Genomic DNA, 22,677 nt, shown 5'->3' with positions numbered 1-22,677 from the left:
CCCTTTAGAACCCTGGTTATTTGCTTTCATATTTTTAAAATATTTTTGTATTCGACTACGTTTAAACATTTATGTAATGTAAGCAGTTGCGTCATAAGCCTTTAATTTAGTGTTGGTCTCCCAACCTGCACCTGCAAGTTACGTATACGGATAATTTCTAATAATTCTAGAAATTATTTGATGATTTGAATTTAGGTGTAGAAGGGGTAGAATAGTGTTGTTTCTTGCAGGTATCGAAACTCGAAAGGAAAGGGAGTGTCAACCAATCCTTTTTTCTGTTGTTGGGGGATTCATCTTTTAAAGTTATTTTAATTAAGGTATACTATATACGATGGACATTCCATAATCCATAACGTAAAAGTACTTTAGCTAAGAAGGTTTCGTGATTTTTTAGTATAAACATTTTATTTAATTCTTGTACTTTTTTAACTTTGCCTTGGTGAAACAACCTTTTTTTCTTACAGAAGTTAAGCTAACGTTTCCTTTGCGGTTTGAGATTAATCTTAAATAAAAAACCTTAGTACCTTTTTACCTATCTTCAAAACTATAATTATCTAAATACAGAATAAGTTTACCAAAGGTTTTGTTTTTTATTTCTAAAAATATGTTAGGCATGCTGTTTGTCTGCTTAGATCTCGCTAATAAATGATAATGAAATGGAAGGACAAACGAACATTAACACTTGTAGATTGTCAGAACTGAATTAGCAGAATATTAATGCATCAGTACAAACAATATTGTAAGTAAATTTGTTGCAAAACTGCATAAATAGATGATACTGTTTAAGGACATACTTACATTTTTGGGACATGTTTATAGAGATGCTTTGCTTATAACTTTGTACCTTGTTGTTATAGGAATCAGTTTTCAAAAAATCAGAAGAATCGGATAATTTGATAATCGACATGTTTTAAATGGACGTACGGACATTCTGGTATTCATTACAGAGTTGCTACGCTTTCTAAATTGTACCTAACTACTGCAGGAATCATCATGCAAAGTTTGGAATCGATAGGACAATTCTAACCTGTTTAAATTAACGAAAAGAGCTAACTCTCTGTGACGGACGGACCGACCCTAATTATAGAAAAGCTTCGCTTTTAAAAATTACATATATTCCTTCATAGTTTTATGCCATTTTATTTCTAAATATGTCTTGTGATGTTATTCACTACCTATACTACCCTTCCTCCTATTCCTTCCAATATTAGAGGACTATATTAGCAACCTAAACTAAGGACAAAAATTCCACGGTCACAATATCCACATACCTATTCTATAGACATTTTGACTAAAACAAATATGACAACATCCACAAGTAGCGAAGCTCTAAAAGTTCTAGAAAGGACAAACAGACTAAGTGATTCATAAAGATGTTCAGTGGATAAATGTGCATTAATTCTTAAAAATCACGAAACCTTTCTAAAAAATATTAACAAAATTATTTTCAATGTCTTTTATGCATGACAAACAGACTGACAGACAAAGTAAATCAGGTCCTACCCCAAACGTAAGAGTCCCAAACGTCAGAGTGGACAAACGCAAGAGTCCCAAACGCAAGAGTCCCAAACGTCAGAGTGGGACAAACGTCAGAGTGGACATTGCTTAAGTAAAACATCAGAGTCTATGCTATTTTAATTATATGACAAAAAATAGACAGTTAGGCCCCCTAGCCTGCCTAGCCGCGGGCGCTCGGCCCCCTAGCCTATAACCTAACCTAACCTAATCATAAAGAAAATGACTCTGGCTGCAGCACTCAGCACCCTGGCCTACCTAGCCGCAGCGCTCGGCCCCCTAGCCTGCCTAGCCGCGGGCGCTCGGCCCCCTAGCCTATAACCTAACCTAACCTAATCATAAAGAAAATGACTCTGGCTGCAGCACTCAGCACCCTGGCCTACCTAGCCGCAGCGCTTTAATGATTATAAAATCGAGACTCATACGTTTTACTTATAAAATGTCCACTCTGACGTTTGTCCCAAAAATCCTGCGTTTGTCCACTCTGACGTTTGTCCCACTCTGACGTTTGTCCCACTCTGACGTTTGGGACTCTTGCGTTTGTCCACTCTGATGTTTTTCCACTCTGACGTTTGGGACTCTTACGTTTGTCGTGGAACCGTAAATCATACACTTGGCGCTCATTGGTACAGGGAATCTTCACCAAAAATTTCAGCCGTCTATCTTCAACAGCAGCCGATATAATTGCATTATTTGACTAATAGCGTTATGGACAGACATACAAAGTTAATTATAGAGTAGCTTCGATACTAAAAAAAACCAATACAAGTTAATGAAAATATTTGTGTATTATCGCCGACTCTTGACACAGAGTGAAAATACAAATTTCTTTACAATCACACGTAATATAGTAATAATAGTAATAATAACATTAGAATTTAATAATAATTTTCTTCTTAGTGACACAACGGCGGCTGAATGAATCTTTTTTTTATGCTTTTATGAAATTATATGTTAACGAGGCACTGCGCTTTAAAAATTAAATGCACAATCTCACGCCGTTATTTAAATATGACACAAGTTTTTTTCCGGCGTGGTTGGCTTTCAAAATGGCGGTAAATTGTTTGCTTTTGCTGTTAAATTAATGTATTTTTGTGCCTTTTTCTTTGAAAATCTTTTGTTTGTTGTAAAAATATAATATAATATTTAATTTTTCAAAGTGTAACAAAATTGAACATTAAATGCCTTAAAGATTGAATATAATAATTAATCTTGACGAAATCATTGCATAATTTCTTAAAATTAACAATACATAATATTAAAATGATTATTTTAACATATTAATTAATTTACAAATGCTAATACAAAATATTAATGCCCTCCCCACATAACAGATATGTTTTTAATAACCTTGTAGATTTAAGTTAGTGGATATTTTTAATTTTAAGAACTTTTCATTGAAGGAGGTATTTATATTTTTGGGACTATTATTTCAATTAGAGCATTGAAAATAAAACTTAAAGCCTTGATTTACCCAATTTTAAGCAAAGTTCTTAAAAATTAAATTTCCACTCTGACAATTAAGTTTTTTATTAAATCAACACATTCAATGAAAAAAATGAAATATTTAACTTCGATACAAAGTACTTAATACCTAATAAATGTATCAGAGCAAAAAATATTAAAACATCTTTTTAAATTGCATTTTTCTTTATTTAAAATACAAAAGGTACTTTTTAGATTTTATTAAAAATAATTCATTCAGGCTTCTAGCAAAAGTAAGACAAATCATTAAGTAGTATAGACAAAAAGCATACACTTTTTTATTAATTAAAGATTAAAGCTCATTCATAACGAATTAAAATAATACAACAGATTAAATTGGACTTAAATATTTACTTTTTGTTGAAGGACTAGACATATTGTAAATATTTCATATTACGTTTTTTAACAGAACAATATTAAAACTTTACAGCTGTAGAAAAAGAGATTTAGGTATCAGTATTACACTATGGTCTATTTAAGGGGTTTAGTGGAAATTTGGTATAGCTTTAATCAAATTTAAATATTTACACTTCTACCAGTCCGAATTCATTAAAATAAAAAGTTATGAGTAATATATTACACTAGGCAACTTTTTAAATTTGGTCATGTATAGGTGCGTGCACAGGAATGTGATTGGGGGGTAACCAAAAAGGGGTGATTTTTAAAATATAATTTTTTTTACTACTCTGTTATTTTTAAAGATAATTGAACCAAATTTTTTCCCTGAATCAAATACTACCCTAGGTAAACGATTATTAATAAATAATAGGGATTTCCCGCCGAAACCGCCGTCTACCGCCGAATTCCGCCGTGTTATTTGCTACCTCCTTTGGCTGTTTGGAGTCAATAGAAAAGATTGATATATTTGAATAAAAGTATTATAATACACCTTTTTCTATCCACTTACAACTGCTTTTTAATATTTATAATTTATTTAAGAGGGGTTAGGTCTTTTTAAACTTAAAGAAAATGAATATTGAGACTGGATAATCAAGCTTCCTATTAAAGATATTGATTAATTTTTTTTTGTAAACTATCTTATGTGTATTTTTCTATCTGTATAGTCTACCATTATAAGTACCTATTTATATTTAGTACTGTCCCTCAAGGGCCTACAGGGGCCAACACCACCCCACCACCCCTCTTTCTACTACCAAACCAGAAGTTAAAATTTTACTTCTGTTTTTAAAGGTATCAGACTGAGTTTTAAAGAAAAAAAGTATTCTTATAACTGAACTAAATATTTTTTTGAATATATGCCCCCCCCCCCTAGATATACCACACTTTTCTGGGATCTTGCTGAGTCAAGTATCAACTGTTGGGAATATCAAAGGATGACTCCATGCAAAATTTGAGCCGGATCCGGCCAAAACCGGCCGTGAATTTTATGAAAAACCGGTTTTTTCCGGTTTTTAGGGGGTATCTGTAAATCGATTCAGCTGGAGCAAAACCGGTTAGAGGTACAAAAAATTTTACTTCACATGAAATTTAGCCAATGCAATTGCCTACAAAATTGTACTTCATCATCAACTTGATTGGACAACTCTTTCCCCTCCTAAATGTCCATTGAAACCTCGGAAACAGCAAAAATCGCCAAAAATCACGCCTTCGGCGGCAAATAACGGCTAAACGGTCAGCCGGAGGCGAATGAAACATAAATAAAGAAATGTCTGCCTCAAAAAGTTGTTCAACATCAAAGAGATGCTTGAAGTCTCTAAAACGACTCCTTCCCCTCCTTTAAGGGGAAAAACTGAAAAAACGTGATTTTCAAAAGTATGCCCACTTCGTGGGTGTGGGGGGCACTGAACCCGTCACCCCAGGGTCACCAAATATAAAGTCTAGGCGGCCCACAATGCTGAATTTTCACCAAGTGAAAGTCTTGTGTCATTATCTCTTATGAGAAAAAAGTTATTAATTAATTAAAATTTCAAATTGTGATTTTTTGATGGATTTCTTTGATGAAATGACAGGCCGGTCAATTTTTAGGCCATTTTTTGCGGTTTTTGGGCCGTCACGCCCATACGGTTTGAGATAATCTCACGGGACCTTTTGCCCAACCTAAGTCTGGTTATTTGTGAGGTCTAAGAAAAAAAATAGACTTACGCAAAAGATTAAAATTATAATCTTTACACAGAAAAATGGCACGAGGTGAGGGTTTGAGGGGGCAAAATGAGCCGACCAGCGAATTTTGACGGCACGCAGCGACGTCGTGCTTCATCCAATCCGGGATTTTTTTCTTCTTAGACCTTACAAATAACCAGGCTTAGGTCGAGCAAAAGGTCCCGTGAGATTATCTCAAACCGTATGGGCGTGACGGCCCAAAAACCGCAAAAAATGGCCTAAAAATTGACCGGCCTGTCATTTCATCAAAGAAATCCATCAAAAAATCACAATTTGAAATTTTAATTAATTAATAACTTTTTTCTCATAAAAGATAATGACACAAGACTTTCACTTGGTGAAAATTCAGCATTGTAGGCCGCCTAGACTTTATATTTGGTGACCCTGGGGTGACGGGTTCAGTGCCCCCCACACCCACGAAGTGGGCATACTTTTGAAAATCACGTTTTTTCAGTTTTTCCCCTTAAAGGAGGGGAAGGAGTCGTTTTAGAGACTTCAAGCATCTCTTTGATGTTGAACAACTTTTTGAGGCAGACATTTCTTTATTTATGTTTCATTCGCCTCCGGCTGACCGTTTAGCCGTTATTTGCCGCAGAAGGCGTGATTTTTGGCGATTTTTGCCGTTTCCGAGGTTTTAATGGACATCTAGGAGGGGAAAGAGTTGTCCAATCAAGTTGATGATGAAGTACATTTTTGTAGGCAATTGCATTGGCTAAATTTCATGTGAAGTAAAATTTTGTGTACCTCTAACCGGTTTTGCTCCAGCTGAATCGATTTACAGATACCCCCTAAAAACCGGAAAAAACCGGTTTTTCATAAAATTCACGGCCGGTTTTGGCCGGATCCGGCTCAAATTTTGCATGGAGTCATCCTTTGATATTCCCAACAGTTGATACTTGACTCAGCAAGATCCCAGAAAAGTGTGGTATATCTACCCCCCCCCCCCCTATCTATCTAAAAATAAGATGACCATCATAAAATTGATATCAAACAAACTTTAATTCATTTTAGAACAGTAAAGAAAAATCGGAAGACCAAGTAATAGACTAAAACAGTATTTGCCAGCTAAATCATAACATAAAAATGCTTTGTATCTTACAAAAAAAAAGACAGAAGAAACGAACACATTTACTCTTTGAAATCTTAATGTTCTTAGAGTTTTACAGACAGATGAGGGGACTAAGTGAACTAAAGAGTAGATGCTTGTTGGTGAGCTTAATCATCACAAAAAAATCAGCTTTCTTACAAAATAAAACTGCGTAGTAGATCAAATTTTCCCTACAGATATATGATGTCTGTAAGAGAATTAACGACAGACCGGCGGACTAAATAAATCTAACAATAGATGGTTGTTTGTACAGATAATGTTCATAAAATTATTTTCTTTCAACCGTCTTGAGTCGTAGCAAAGAAATTCACGACGTTTACATATAGATTCATACAGACTGACGGACTTTGCGAATTTGAAAGTAGCCACGCTACTACAAAAATTTTTTTTGCACTTTCCTTCTAAGGACTAGAGTTGCAAACACCTTCCCTAAACACTAAAACCAAAAAAGAAATGACCTATATGCAACAAATGTTTTGTCTTTTTTTAAATCTGCAAGCGGCGGATTTTTTTGCGGGTATTGCGGATAAGTCGCGGTTTTCCTTTAAAATTATTGTTTCTCATGTAATTTCTGATTAATTTTAAAAAGTTTTACTCAATTATCTTTAATAGTAATGGAATAACAGAGAAATTAAGTTTGCTGTTATGATTTGTAATTCCCCCCCCCCAAAAAAATTTAGGTTTTACAGGCAATTTTCAGATTAAAATTTTTTAAAGTTGCGCTACCGACCCCACTCTGGAAACTTAACTAAAAGTTGTATTATATTCTCAAAATTTAGAATCATATATGGTTTGGTATGGGGTCGGCAGCGCAACTAGGAGTAAATTGACGAAAACTAATTTTTTTTGCTAAATTTTTCAATTAAAAAATGACGAAAATTATTTCATAGATTTACTTTCAAGGCTTAAAATTAACACTTATAAGGTAAAATATATAATAAAAATGTTTTTATTTATTGATTTGGTGTATATATTTGTAAAGAATATGAACGAAATTAGTTTTTAATAGATATTTATGCAAAAAAAAATTATTTTTCATATCTAGGTAGAAAATAAAAAGTAGATTTTAGACCTTCAAAAAATATTGATTTGATCCAACTTTGAGATAAAAAAAAACTTAGTTCCAAACGTTATTTTTTCTTTTCCTTGTCCATTATGCATGAGCTGGGGTATGTAAATCAATAATATCAAGTTAAAATAAGAAAATTTGACCATGACTTTTTTGCCAAATTTCCACCCTTAGACCGTTGTGTATTAAAATCTTTTACCAATTATATAGCTGTAAGTAAATCCTCACAAAAAAGATTTTTTTTTTTACATAAAATGACTTAATTTAAAAATGATTGAAAATTAATATTAAGATGATAAAATATGAAATAACAAAATACTTCAGTATAATAATTTTCATTAAAACCACTTTTATTAAAGTGGTTTTATATAAAAAAATAAAAATTGTAAAACTAGCACAACATTTGTATATTTGTAAGGTGTTGTTCACAATTTTATTTGTTTTTATTCCCATATCATTAACAGAAAAAAATCTGTCAAAAATATGAAAAAATCCGTCAAAAAAGTTAACTCATTAATTTGGCTTCCTGCCCATGTTTTTCAGCGGTGGAGGGCCCCTAATACGTTGCTGTTCTTGATTAACCAGCTGTTGTTGTGTCTGCAGTAGCTCCGCAGCTTGTTGAGGAGTAAGTCCGGCCAGACTGGCCATCATGCTGTTGAAAGCGGCCACTTGGGCAGCTGCCATGTTCTGAAATATTAATATAATTTAGATAACTTAAAGTAAAAATTAGGGTAAGGCGGGGCGAACTCTGTGTCGAGGCGAAGTCGATAATTTTCGACACACTTTCATTAAATCAAATGACATTTTTCTCCATGTTCTAATCGACTGACAGAAAAAAAACATAAAGTCAAATTTGTTCCTTATTAAATGCCTACAAAAAAAGTATAAAATGAAAATTTAGTGAGACGAATTTTTAGGGTACTTAGGGTAAAAGATGTACATATCCCCCTCCCTCCATGTGATAATTCTGTAATAAATAATGGTGCTTGCTAAGACATCCCACTTGCAAAGGCTTCATTAAAAAGATGAAAAAAAGGGTACCTATCTATTTATGGTATGAAAATCTAATGTTTACCTGATTCAAACTTGGAAACAGAAGTTGTTCTAGTGCAGCCTGTGCGGGTCCTCCAGGATTTCCAGGAGGCGGCACCTGTGCCGTGGCCACCCCACCAGGTAATCCAAACTGCAGAAGGGAGCCAGCACCCCCCAACTGGATGGCCGGGCCTACCCCGCTTGTCAGCTGTATCCCAGCAGGGAGTTGAATACCTGGCGGTAGGGAGAGGCCGCCAGCAGTACTGCTGGAAATAGTCAGGCTTGAGGGAACTATAATATTGCCAGGTAGCGTTGATGACATAGTAGCCGCTACTGAAATAGGCGTAGCTGTTATGCTCAGCGCTGGAGAGCGGCTAAGCTGGGCTCGCAGTGTAGAGCCGCCAGTAACACTTGTAGGTATTGACTGCTGGTTAGCCAGAGGCGCTTGCAACTGCTGCACAAGGCTTGACGCCAGAATACTGCCGGCATTTCCCAGCGGTTTGCTGGGACTTATCACAGGTTGAGACGACATTGTGGTGCTGCAAGTTGTGCTCATATTCAGCCTGTCCAACACGGTGGTCAACGACTTCTTTTGCCCGGCCAAGCCGCCAGCATTAATGCTACTTATCGACGCGGTAATGGACGAATTTCCCATGCTGGACGAAACTTTTCCGCCGCCTAGGTGAACCGGCCGGAATGAAGTGTTATTCTGAACGCGTGGTTGGAAAGTGCCTCCAGCACTTTTTGTTCCAATTATCTGCACAGCCGGTTCATTATTTTGCTGTTGCTGCAGAGAGTTGTTGGTTGACTGTGGACGGATGGGGGTGGCTGTGGTGCCGCTGCCTAGTCGCATGGGCATGGTCTGTTGGGCAATTATGTGGGGTGGCAGGCCCGGGGCTTGACTGGCCAACAACTTGGTCATGTTGCTCAGTGGGTTGATTATGGAGGCATTGTTGGAATTATTTTGCTGGATGGGTTTCTTTTGGATTGATAGACCTCCAGCTGTTAGTGTACCTGAAAAAAATTAACAGTTTAATTCAATTCCTACGACTGCTTAAACAAAAAGTAGATTTGCTTGACTACTAGAGCGACTGATACTTCATGTATGTACAATGTACATTTAAACCCAATAGAAATATCTTTAAAAACAATTTAAAAATCATCAATGAGCGGTAAAAAACAACTTACCTAAATTACCAACAGTATTACCACTATTCTTCTTGGTAATTTTGAGAGCTTCAATAGAGGTGTTGGACCCAATCTTACTATTCTTGGCTGTAATAGTAATCTCTGGCTTGGGTGAGGGTTCACGCGACTTGTTCAGCTTGGTCTTACCAGCCGCAGCCGCCAACACTTCAGCAATTGAATTGTTGAAGGTGAGAGGTATGGCGGCGCCTGATCCTTCAGATCCCTTGAACAGCTGAGAGTTGCTGGATTTTATGTTTCCACTTCCACCCATAACCACCTGAAATAGTTTCAAGTTAAATATTTTTTTTTAACGCGTGAGGTTTTCTGTAAAGCTTAGCTGCTTCTGTGTAATTTAAAGCAAGTTTCATATTTTTATTTAGTTTTTTTTAAAAATAAATTGAACAACCCTTTTCAGTAGGTAAATATTTCTAGTGTAAATTAAGATATATTTTGCTGTCTTGATTGACACAAATCTTGACATAAAGGGGGGGGGGGGTGCGTAATGACATAAGCTCTTAAACCGTGAGCAAAATGGTCTAAATATTGAGCTAGACCCTTCAAACTTGGTATATAAGCCTAGTCCTATAGGTATTACATCTAAATGGCAAAAAAATCCAAAAATTTTTATTTTTAGGTTAGGTTAGGTAAGAAAAACTCTGCGGAAATGGGGTTTTTAGGCTTTTTTTGGTCTATTTTGATGTGGAAACTTGCCTTAAATTGTTTTTTCTTAGGGTTTTAACTTAATTACACTGTATCTATTCATATGGACATTATTTAAGATGATTCAGCAAGTCGGGGACCGACCCCAGGGGGCTAGGTGTGTGGCCTGCAGGGGTTAAGTTCATTTTTCCCAATATATTTGTTGTGATACATTAAATTATAGGTTTTTTAGGTCAAGGAACTCAAATTCAGAGCTAAAATAAGCATTAGACTAATCTGAAGCTAGCCCCAGCGGGCTAGGTTGGTGGCCCGCAGGGGTTAAGTGCATTTTTTCTAATATGTCATATATCTTGTTATATATCAAACTATAGGTTTTTTAGTTCAAGAAACTCAAATTCTGAGCTAAAATTAGCATTAGACTGACCTGAAGCTAACCCCCCCGGGCTAGGTTGGCTTTCTGCAGGGCTTAAGAGCATTTACCTAACCTAACCTAGAAACTTACTTATATTTGTACAGGTTTTTTTCTTGAATAAACTGTGTCTATTAATGAAGACTTTATTTAAGATGATCCAGCAAGTCGGGGACCGACCCCAGCGGGCTAGGTGGGTGGCCCGCAGGGGTTAAGTGCATTTTTCCAATATATATGATGTGATACATCAAATGATATGTTTTTTAGGTCAAAGAACTCAAATTCAGAGCTAAAATAAGCATTAGAATAATCTGAAGCTAACCCCAGCGGGCTAGCTGGGTTGCCCACAGGGCTTAAGTGCATTTTACCTAAGCTAGCCTAGAAACTTACATTTATTATTTTTTTTAGGTTTTTTTCTAGAATAAACTGTCCATTCATGAGGACCTTATTTCAGATGATCCAGCAAGTCGAAGACCGACCCCAGCAGGCTAGGTGGGTGTCCCTCAGGGGTTAAATGCATTTTTTTTTTAAAGTATGTGTTGTCATACATCCAACTATAGGTTTTTAAGGTCAAGAAACTCAAATTTACAGCTAATAAAAGCATCAGAATAATCTGAAGCTAGCCCCAGCGGGCTAGGTGGGTTGCCTGCAAGTCTTAAGTGCATTTTACCTAACCTAACCTAGAACCTTACTTGTTTTTTTATGGTTTTTTTCTGGAATAAACTGTGTCTATTTATTGTTTATTGTTTATTGTTTATTGTGATTTTACTCTTAAGAACCCAAGTAGGGTCATAGTAAGAGGTCTGAATAACTAGGCCAAAGTCTGAATATGATTATCAAGTCTTTTCTTGAATGTAGATAAAGTCACGGCCTTTTTCACATTAACAGGAAGATCATTCCAGAATTTAGCTGCTCTAACACTGAATACATTTCTGGACAGATCTGTTCTTTTCACTGGAATTTGAAGGCTTATCACTCCATGGTCAGAATTTATGGCTCTTGTGTTTGGTCTATTTTCGTTCACTATCTGAAACCATGTCCTTGCTTCTACAGAGTCAATGTCATTCAAAATTTTAAATAGTTGAATCAAATCTGCTATGTACCTCCTTTTCTCAAGTGTAGGCAGATTAAGTTCTTTCAATTTCTCCTCGTATGTTTTACCTTTCAGTCCAGATATCATACCAACTGCTTTTTGCTGAACTTTTTCAAGTGTGGCAATATCTCCAACTTGCCATGGTGACCATACTGGTGTAGCAAATTCTAGGTGAACTCTGACATATCTTTTATATAGGTTTAAAAACACATGTCTGTCACGATAGTGGAAGGATCTGGATATCTGGAACAGGACTCCTCTGGCAATTCTGGCAGCTTCTTTGCAATACAGGCCTGGTTTCAGGGATTCATTAAATGTTATTCCAATGTCTTTTTCATGATCGACGACATTTAAGATTTCTCCCTTCATAGTGTAGGTAAAATTATTATTTCTGGAACCTAAGTGCATAACTTTGCATTTAGACACATTAAATTCCATTCCCCATTTATCTGCCCATTTAGTTAAAGAATCAAGCTGAGACTGTAGAATTTCTTTGTCGTTCTGGCTAGTAACAGTATGGCCAAGCTTAGTGTCATCAGCAAATTTGCTGAGAATGTTTATCAGTGGGGCAAAGTCATCCAGGTCATCAATAAATATCAGGAACAGCAATGGACCTAAGACACTTCCTTGTGGAACGCCAGACAGAACAGCCAACCAAGATGAAAATTTTCCATTTAAAACAACTCTCTGTTTTCTATTGGTCAACCAGCTTTTTATCCAATTAAAAATGTTGCCTGATATTCCTTTGGCTTTTACCTTGGCCAGAAGCTTGGAAACAGGGACTTTGTCAAAAGCCTTGGCAAAGTCAAGATACACAACATCCACAGGTTCTAGATTTTCTTGGCTGTTTATAAGTTGTTCTAAAAATTCAAGAAGATTAGTTGTACAGGAACGGCCTTTAATAAAGCCATGTTGGCTCTTTCTCAACAGATTATTTTCTTGAATATGTTTCACTATACAATCTTTGATAAAAGATTCTAGAACTTTACAACAAATACACGTTAAGGAAACAGGTCTGTAATGCTCAGGCTTACATTTTGATCCTTTTTTATAGATTGGAGTAACGTTTCCAAGTAACCAATCCTCTGGAACAACTGAGCTACGAATTGATTTGTTGAAGATGATGGCTAGTGGACCAGCTAGCAGAGAAGAAAATCTTTTCAGAATTAAACTTGGAATACAGTCAGGGCCACTTGAAGGAGAATCTTTCAGTTTCTTTAACTTCTCTTCAACCATGTGTTTAGTTATAAACAGTAATTTCAGTTCTTCTTTAAAGTTTTCAGGAGGAAGGTGAGGAATAGTTTTGTCGTGATGTTGAGTAAAAATGCTAGAAAAATAGTCATTCAATATTGTGGCCATGGAATTGCTGTCGGAAATAACATTACCATTAACTTTGAGAGGACCAACATTTGATGTGGACTTTGTTTTAGATTTCATGTAAGCATTAAAAGGCTTTTTATTTGAATCCTGGGACAATTTTTTTTCAAAGTTTCTTTTAGCTCTTCTAACGGCATTTTTGCATTGTTTCTCTACTTTTTTGTAAATTCTTAAATTTTCATCACTTCTGTCTTTACAATAAATTGCAAATCTACGTCTTTTTTGGCGGCACAATCTTATCACATGTTTATTTATCCAAACTGGTCTAGATTTAAGGTTTCTTTTTTGTTTTGGGACAAACTTTTCAATACCGTCACAAATTGAGTTTTTGAAAACATTCCAGCCTCCATTGCAGTCTAAATTTTTAATTTTGTTTTCAAGATCCAGATTTTCAAGGTAATTAGTAAAGTCATTTGTGTTCATTTTATAAAAATTTGGTATCATATCACAGGTTTCGAGAGGAGGAGAATCACATAAAATGTCTATACTCAGTATACAATGGTCACTATTAGCAAGATTTCCAATATTTTCAATATTTGCTATTCTGTCTGGGCAGTTAGTAAACACTAAGTCTAATATGTTACCTTTGTTGTGTGTTGGGAAGTCAACAAGTTGATAGAAAGCTTTGTCAATCACTGTATCCAAAAAAGTTTTATGCTTGTTACTGCTGGATAACAACTTCCAATCTACGTCTGGCATATTAAAGTCACCAACAATAAAGTTTGTCACATTGTCGTCAAAATTGTTAAAAAGTTCACATAGCTTTTCATTATTGTCATTGTTAGAATTTGGAGATCTGTACACTAGAGTAAAAATAGAGTCAATAGTATTGTCACAATCTAAAAGTTTGAAACTGGCAAACTGGTTAAATTCAGAATTATTGTCACAGGGTAAAATAGTTAGTCCATGTCTAACATAAATAATAAGGCCACCACCAATTCCATTTTGTGTGTCATGTCTATCAACACGAAGATTAGGATCAAAATAATAGTCTTTTAGTCTGAGCATAGCATCTTGGATATCACTATTACACCAGGTTTCTGTAATAAGAATTAGGTCAGGTTGTTTGTCAGCAGCTAAGATTTCTAAATCAGGAAGTTTTCTTGATAAACTTCTTGCATTTAGATAGACAACATTTAACATTGTCTTTTGTTTCTTTTGGAGTTGTTCACTCTCCCCTCCCCTTCCTCCTCTCCCTCCTCCATTTCCGATCTGGTCCTTCTCATGCTGGCTGTTCTTTCTCTCATTGGATTGTCCTGCTGGTTTATTTTTACCTTTCTTAGCATTCGGTGTCCTCTCATTCCGACCAGTTTCCATGTAAAGTTTTTTGCATCAGTGTCCGACATCTCCTGATTTTTTTGGTTTGCCTCAGCTAACAATTTTTTCTCTTTCTGAAGTTGGAGGGGGGTAAGGTCTGGAGCAAGAGAAATCTTGTTATATTGTGTTTTTTCAAGTTTCCAAGCATTCTTCAGAATTTTATCTTTTATCTGGGGACTACGAAAGCCAACAGAGAGAGGTCTTGGCTTTGGTCCAGGTTCTCCAACCCTGTAGATAAATTTAATATCAGCTTGACTGTCAACATCAACATGTAAACTGCTAAATATATCGACAACAGTATCTGTATCAGCATTCTTTTTGTCCTTGTTTGTAAGACTGGGATCAGGTTCAGGCAGGGAGAAAATCATTAGATTGGCTTTTTTTGATTCTCTGAGATTAATTTCATCCATAAAATCCTCTTTTGAACTTGCTGCAGGTTCTCTTTCCTTCAACTCCTTAACATCTTTTTCAAGATTCTGTATTTTTGTGGTGTTAGAGTCTATATCCTCCCTGTGCTTATCTCTCGTATTTTCAAGATCAGTTACGTTTTGCTTCAATGTATTGATTTCTCTGGTGTTATTGACAATCATTTTTTGAAGCTTGGAGAGACCTAGTGAACAGCCATCACAGGACCAACAATGAGAACCTTTTTTTCTGAACATTTTGTCAATTAGTTATAACTCTTCTTTTTTTCCCTTCGCCATTATACAACAAATGACTATAAAAGTACTTATCTTCTCCCCTTAGACTAGGCTTCAAAGAAACCTTAAAGGGTGGCCCTGCGAAGGATCACCGTGAGAATAAAGTACAAATAAAATCACAAGAGTTTTCTATCACAATAAGTTAAAACATAAACTAAAAGTGCACTTCTTTTTTTTTGTTTACTTTTTTTTTGTAAGACTTTTTTGTTAGGCTTTTTTTTTTTTTTTTTTTTTTTTTTGTTTGTTTTGTAGGAATCTCTTTTTTGTTTTCTTTGTTTTTGTTCTTGTTTTTTTTAGTAGGGTACAATCTTTTTTTTTTATTATTAGGTGCACTGTACTAAACAATTAAATATTTATAACAATTCAACTAGCAAGTATTTGACAGATATATATAAAAAAAGTTAGGGTGTTAGAATGTTAGTAGTACTTACTTTCACTACATACGCTCCAGTAAATACTTAAATTATTTTGGTTAGTAGGGTTAGCAGGTTAGATTTAGATCAACAATTATGGTTATCATTTGGTACATAAAGTAAAAATTAAAACTGTTTAAAAAATTTAGAATTTGGGCTATCAAAGCTTCCCAAGACGCTCCTGGGCTATCAAAGCTTCCCAGACGCTATCCCAGTTTTGCCGCAAATAACTATTTTAATCAGATAATTATTTATTGCAACTCTGAGTGATATTCACTATCAAAATTTAATGTTCTATGTTTCTTTCGCCAGGCTGTATAGCCTCCTGGCTAAACGCATCACAACAAGAAATTATTGTGTATCACTCAGCAAGCTCTGTACCTCTCATTTTTTGCCTAGCCCGTACATTTTATTCACAATTTAAAAAGCACTTTTATTATCTGGAACTGGGCTTACGGCTTCTGAAACATGAGAGGCTTGATCCACCTCTCTCTCTCTCTTAGTGAAGTGAATCAAGCAAATTTAGCTTGGTCAGTTTAGATTTATAACATTATTTAAGATTTAAGACCCCAGCAGGCTAGGTGCGTGGCCCGCAGGGGTTAAGTGCATTTTTAGTTGTCATACATAAAATTATAGGTTTTTTAGGTCCAGAAATTCAAAGGGGTAGTTTCACGAAATGCATTTGAACTTGATTTAGTGAACTGCATATTTTTTCCTGGTTAATTGGTTAAACTACATTTATATGGCATATATTTGAAAGAATTTCAATTTTGATAGTACAATGTTAGCGGTGGAAGAATTTAATATGCTAATAGGATACAATTTTTTAATTTAATGTATACCACATACCACGAAAAAACTAGCATCAGGTTGCTATTGTGTTTTTTAGCTCCAAATTGACTTTAAAAACCTATAGTTTGATGTATAACAACACATAATTTGGAAAATTTACCCCTGCAGGCAACCCACCTAATCCGCGGGGGTTAGCCTTAGGTCAGTCTAATGCTTAAAATAGCTCTGAATTTAAGTTTCTTGACTTAGAAACCTATAATTTGATGTATGACAACACATACTTTAGAAAAAATGCACTACACCCCTGTGGCCACCCACCTAGCCCGCTGGGGTCGGTCCCCAACTTGCTGGATTAACCAAAATAATGTCCTCATTAATAGACACAGTTTATTCAAGGAAAAAAACAAAAAGAATAAGTAAGTTTCTAGGTTAGGTTAGGTAAAATGCGCATAAGACCTGTGGAAAATCTACCTAGCCTGCAGTGGTTAGCTTCAGGTAAGTCTTATGCCAATTTTAGCTCTGAATTTGAGTTTCTTGACCTTAAAAACCTTTATTTTGATATATAACAAGATCTATATTGGAAATAATGCATTTGACCCCTGCGGGCCACCAACCTAGCCCACTGGGGCTAGTTTCAGATTAGTCTTATGCTAAATCTAGCTCTGAATTTGAGTTAACTGACCTAAAAAACTTATAATTTGATGTATCGCAATATATATATTGGGAAAAATGCACTTAACCCCTGCGGGCCACCCACATAGCCCGCTGGGGTCGGTCCCCGACTTGCTGGATCATCTTAAATAAAGTCCTCATTAATAGACACAGTTTATTCAAGAAAAAAACCTGTGAAATATAAGTAAGTTTCTAGGTTAGGTTAGGTAAATGCTCTTAAGCCCTGCAAAAAAACAACCTAGCCCGGGGGGGTTAGCTTCAGGTCAGTCTAATGCTAATTTTCGCTCAGAATTTGAGTTTCTTGACCTAAAAAACCTATAGTTTGATATATAACAAGATATATATTAGAAAAAATGCACTTAACCCCTGCGGGCCACCAACCTAGCCCGCTGGGGCTAGCTTCAGATTAGTCTAATGCTTATTTTAGCTCTGAATTTGAGTTCCTTGACCTAAAAAACCTATAAATTGATGTATCACAACAAATATATTGGGAAAAATGAACTTAACCCCTGCGGGCCACCCACCTAGCCCCCTGGGGTCGGTCCCCGACTTGCTGAATCATCTTAAATAATGTCCATATGAATAGATACAGTGTATTTAAGTTAAAACCCTAAGAAAAAACAATTTAAGGCAAGTTTCCACATCAAAATAGACCAAAAAAAGCCTAAAAACCCCATTTCCGCAGGGTTTTTCTTACCTAACCTAACCTAAAAATAAAAATTTTTGGATTTTTTGCCATTTAGATGTAATACCTATAGGACTAAGCTTATGTACCAAGTTTGAAGGGTCTAGCTCAATATTTAGACCATTTTGCTCACGGTTTAAGAGCTTATGTCATTGCGCCCCCCCCCCCCCCCCTTTACTCAAGTGAAACAATTTCTTCATAATTTATTTTAAAATATAAATATTTCGGCAAACATAGCACCCTCTTCACACTATGCTTTCTAGCTGGATGTTAAGTGTATTTTATAACAATATTTAAAACCTACCTTATCTTCGACACTATAGGTAGTATTAGTATCTTGCAACAATTTGGCCAGGTTCGGCGTAGATTGTTGTCTGCTGGCAGACAATTGGTGTTGATTGGTTGGTGTTATCACTGCTGAGCCACCTCCACCCAAACTCTTCATTGTCGGGGTCAGGACAAGAGAACTTGTGCTCGTAGCGTTCAACCCACCCTGCGAAGATACCTACAAAAATAGTCAAATTATTATAATTTTAACGATCGTTTTAATGGTTAGGTAATGTACGTATAATATATATCTTACATGAAAGCTGAGTACATCATATTTATAGGCAAACTAAAATACACGAATTATCTACTTCTGAAGTAGCCTAGCTTCTAAGGTAGAACAGCGAGATAGAAGAATTCCTCACAATTCAAAATGTGTATACACATATTTTTTTTCAGAACCTTAAATCGAAGTAAGAAATAATACCTTTAGTGTTTTGATAAAGTTATCTAAAGGAATAAGACAATATATGATAAATTGATATACATCCCCAATGAAAATATCAAAATTGCCCTTCTGTAGATTTAAATTACATTACCTTAATGGGAGTAATACATGAGGGTAACGGGGGATACAAACTATTTGTATTTCCCATGGATGATACATTCATTGTTGAATGCGTTGTGGATGGCATCAACAAAGGCGCGGATGAGGAAACCACAATGGATGTTGGGGGCATGGGTCGGGGTATTAGTCCCAGCTGATTCATCAGGTCCTGTCGCACTCGAATCTTTGATGCCGAGTGGTTTGCATTGGCTTGGGTTAACGCCAAGGATTCCGGGGATAGAATTGAGTTGGGCGATAGCGGGTAGACACGAGGTATTCGCAAGATTGTGGAGGAAGAGGGGGTCGGAGTTTCTTTGCCTGTTGATGAAGGTGTGGGCGAGGGGATAACAGGACTGGGTAGGTCGCTGGGCAGGCTCGCCAGGATCTCTTCGCCAGGTACGTGAGTCAGTGTGGGCGCCGGCGGCGCCTCCAAGTTGGGACGGGTCGCGACGGACAAGTCCGCCGTCGTTTGTTTGCCCTCGTAGGCCGTGATTCGATTTTGAACAGATTTCAGGTAGGCTGAGGATTTTAGGGAGGCATCTTGGGCCAAACAAATGTCGCCTGACCGCCAATATTTTTCCAACAAAATTAAATGGCGGAAAAAGCTTGTATAGTTTCCGTAAGGATAATGCAAGTCTTGCCATAATTTCTTGGTATTCATGTCAAATTGAATATTAACGGCACATTTATCACTGGCCCCGTCGTCGGCGGGATAATCACGGTCACCGTAGTTTGTAACGTGCAGCTTGGACTCGGAGCTCGGCGAGGCAAAGTCTTTTTCTTTCCGGTTGCGCTTGACGCCGCCCGGCGTTTTTGCCGCCGTTTCTGGCGTGTGCGCGGAAATTTTTATCTTGCACGAGCCCTCGTCTGTACTCTGAGACACCTGAAATACGACAAGATTGGTATACATCAAAACCTAGGTATGCCTTTTAGTTAGAAAGCCTAGTTACCTAATGCCTTTTAAAATAAAATAAATTTATTCCTTTGAATAGGTATATTTAAGCTGTAATAAATGACATAAACATCGAAATCATATGCAGGGCGACCACTCCAAAACCAAAAAAATATAGTATATTTATAGTATATTTTTTCCCCCCATATAGTATATATAGTATATTTTTTTTTACTCATATAGTATGATATAGTATCGGACTTTGAATTATTTAGTAAATCATAGTATATACTTCATCAATAATACCTCAAAGCAATGTTGTAATCAAAGCAATCTCACATATAATTAAGTTAAATCTATGAAAAATAACTGATATTTAAATCATAATTACAAACAATAATATATTTTAAGGGATTTTCTCCATCTCTTTCTTACTGTGGCAGTGGCGTGCCAAGCACTTTGTCTTGAGGGGGGAGGGGGCAGTTTAAACATATTGCCCCCCCCCCCCCCCCGGCCCCTCGGAGGCACTTAGCTTTAGGGGGAGGGGGGCATTTTAATCATATATACCAATTTTAAATAAGGGCGTTTTAAGGGGGTGGGATTACTTGATCCCTTTCCATTCCCCCATCTCTTCATCACCATCCCTTCTCTTTTTTAATAACATTTTTTTATGTGATAAAAGCATCCGATTGATCTGATTTTTTGTTTACTGATTCCTATTACAAAAAGATACAATTTATGAGCGAAGCATCTCTATAATCAAGTATTAAAATGTCAGTATGTCCTTAAAGGGAATTCTATATTCAAGAAGTTTTGCAACAAGTTTACGTATAATTTTGTCAAACCTTATATTTTCATATTTTGTATATTCAGTTCTGACACTCAACAAAAGTTAATGTTTGTCTGTCATATCATTTCAGAGCTTCGCTTTTATGGATGTTATCATGATATCATCCTTGTTTATTTGTTTAAAGAGGTGTTCGCAAGGATTTGTTAGGGCGGTGCGCGAAACGCTCCTAGAAAATTTTACACCCTTTAAACAAAAATGTTGGTGTTATTTTATCAAGTCTAGAAATATTGGTAGATTGTTGTGTGTTTTAATTAAGGTTTTTTAAAAAACATGTCTTTTAGTTAAGGAAATATACACCAAAAAATGATAAACTTTACTGAACATCATGTGAAATATATTTATATGATCAGGGGCGTCCAAGCTTTTTCATTTGGGGAGAGGGGGGGGGGGGGGTAATTTGGTTTTGGAGGGGATAATTGGCAATTTCGTAATATGGTAAGATTAATGGAAGCTTCATCATATCACAGTAGCTTTTGATAGGTTAGGTTAGGTAACATAAAGGTTAATGATTGCCCTGCAGGGGCTAGAAATAGGAGAAAACCTACTGTGAAAATAAGACAAAACACTCCTTAAGAGGTGTTGTCACAAAATCCGTTTTTTGTTATAAAAATATAATATTATATAGTATATATAGTAAATTTTGGTCAAATAAAGGCAATAATATATAGTATATATAGTAAATTTTTGTCATATAGTATGATATAGTATCTAAATTCATCCTATATAGTATAAATAGTATATATAGTATGCAGTGGTCGCCCTGCATATGTGTTTGTTTTAACCCTTACAGATCGGGGAGGGGGTCATATTGACCCCCCCCCCTCTATTTTTTCAATGTCATTTTTTTTGAAGGTAAGATAGAGAGTTGTAACTTCATGACTTTTTAAGTTTAGTAATTATACGTCGGCAAGAGTTGATTTTATTAGGATATCTGGTCTGTGTCGGTCGTGGTGTCCGGTCAAAGTCGGTTGGGTAGCACCAAAATTTAAAAAAAATTCTAAATAATTCTTAATTTCTACATTATGACTTTGTATATAAGATAGAAACCTAAATTTTTTTTGTTGAATACTGAGATATCAATGACCTTATGAGAAAAGTGGTGTTATGACCGTTTGACCGCACCCTGACCGACTTTATGACCGATTTTTGTCCGGCTTTTACTACAGACATATATCATGAATATCGTGGCTTCTATTACAGCTAGAGACCTATAAATTTTTTTGGTAAATCCTTGAGCAATAATAAACAGATAAAAATATTAATTGGCGCCGCCAACCGCCGTTTTACCGCCGTAACCGCCGAAAATGGCGGTTTCCGTTATTTGCCGTTTTTTAGCGATGATCAGAAAAAGTATTTTTTTTGTTATGAAAAATAAAAGTTCGTCCTAAAATTTGGTCATCCTAGCTGCAAAATTGGCCGCTATACAGCTGTTTTAAAATTTAGCGGCTGGCCGCTAAAAAGCGGCTAAGGAGCGGCCTGACTGCTATGACTAGAAAAAGTAATTTTCTCTAAAAATACACATGAACCACCAGAAAAAAAATTTACGTCTTTATCTGTAACAGAAGCCGAGATAGAGGGGGGGGGGTCAATATGACCCCCCCCCGATCTATTAAGGTGGGAATAGGGGCCCGATCTGTAATGGTTAAATACAGTAAGAATTCTGTTTTTTTTTGTAATTCAATAGACTGACCTTAAACATCTTCTTAGGAAGTTTATCATTTGGTTTGTTATGATTCTGACTTTGTAACTGCGTAGAATCTTCTCCAGTATCTCCTAGCTCCAGGTACGCGTAGAGTCTACAAATGGGTAAACATATTGAACACTGTGTAGAATTTGTTCAGCTCAATTTTAATATAACGAGATGATCTCGACCATAACCTTCCCCATGGGCCCCTACCCCAAATTTTTTTAGTATGACAATATTTTCATATCTCATAATTAATACATAAAATTATCCATTCTGTACATTAAAATTAGTGGTTAAAACGTTTGAACACTCAACTCAATGAATCAACCAATCAAAATCCAAAAGTTGTTAAGCCAACGAACAAAGATACGTCATTATAAAACTTTGGGACTATTGTAATAAACAGCCCATTGTATGTCCCCTCTCTCTCTCTGATCAATAATAAATGTGACAACCTACCTTCTTCTGTAATCTTTGTAGAAAGCTTTATGAGTTTTATGATTCTTGAGATAATCCGCCTGTAAACTTTTCTGCTTTATTGTACAGAAAGTCTTGCACAGCTTACACACAAAATTGTTCTCCTGATAAAAAGGGAAATTATTAATATTAAAATTTTGGTAATATGCTTATTCTAAAACTAAATCATCTTGATAAAATATGGATGTAGAAATGTAATCTTATACCTAGGTAATACCTTTAAGTCTCAATTTTTTCTCAGTAAAAAGTTGGTATTTTTA

At 35.9% G+C, this 22,677-nt stretch overlaps 1 protein-coding gene across 1 annotated transcript in view; it reads right to left on the bottom strand.

Moving 5' to 3' along the window:
• Positions 1 to 7,583: 7,583 nt before the first annotated feature.
• Positions 7,584 to 22,677, bottom strand: part of east (enhanced adult sensory threshold) — a 53,566-nt gene continuing 38,472 nt past the window's right edge. Inside the window, exons 18-24 of the mRNA XM_080167930.1 lie at positions 22,400 to 22,521; positions 21,944 to 22,049; positions 18,504 to 19,394; positions 17,942 to 18,142; positions 9,519 to 9,795; positions 8,374 to 9,344; positions 7,584 to 7,985 (exon numbers count right to left, since the gene is read on the bottom strand). Of these exons, the coding sequence (XP_080024056.1) occupies positions 7,812 to 7,985; positions 8,374 to 9,344; positions 9,519 to 9,795; positions 17,942 to 18,142; positions 18,504 to 19,394; positions 21,944 to 22,049; positions 22,400 to 22,521 (2,742 nt within the window). The 3' untranslated portion in view covers positions 7,584 to 7,811. The remainder of the gene's footprint in view (positions 7,986 to 8,373; positions 9,345 to 9,518; positions 9,796 to 17,941; positions 18,143 to 18,503; positions 19,395 to 21,943; positions 22,050 to 22,399; positions 22,522 to 22,677) is intronic.

Source organism: Acartia tonsa, chromosome 7 (genome assembly GCF_053477335.1).
Source record: "Acartia tonsa isolate MP-2025a chromosome 7, ASM5347733v1, whole genome shotgun sequence".
Classification (NCBI taxonomy): Eukaryota; Metazoa; Arthropoda; class Copepoda; order Calanoida; family Acartiidae; genus Acartia; species Acartia tonsa.
Note: the sequence above shows the minus strand (reverse complement) of the source record. Positions and strands in the feature narration are given on the sequence as shown.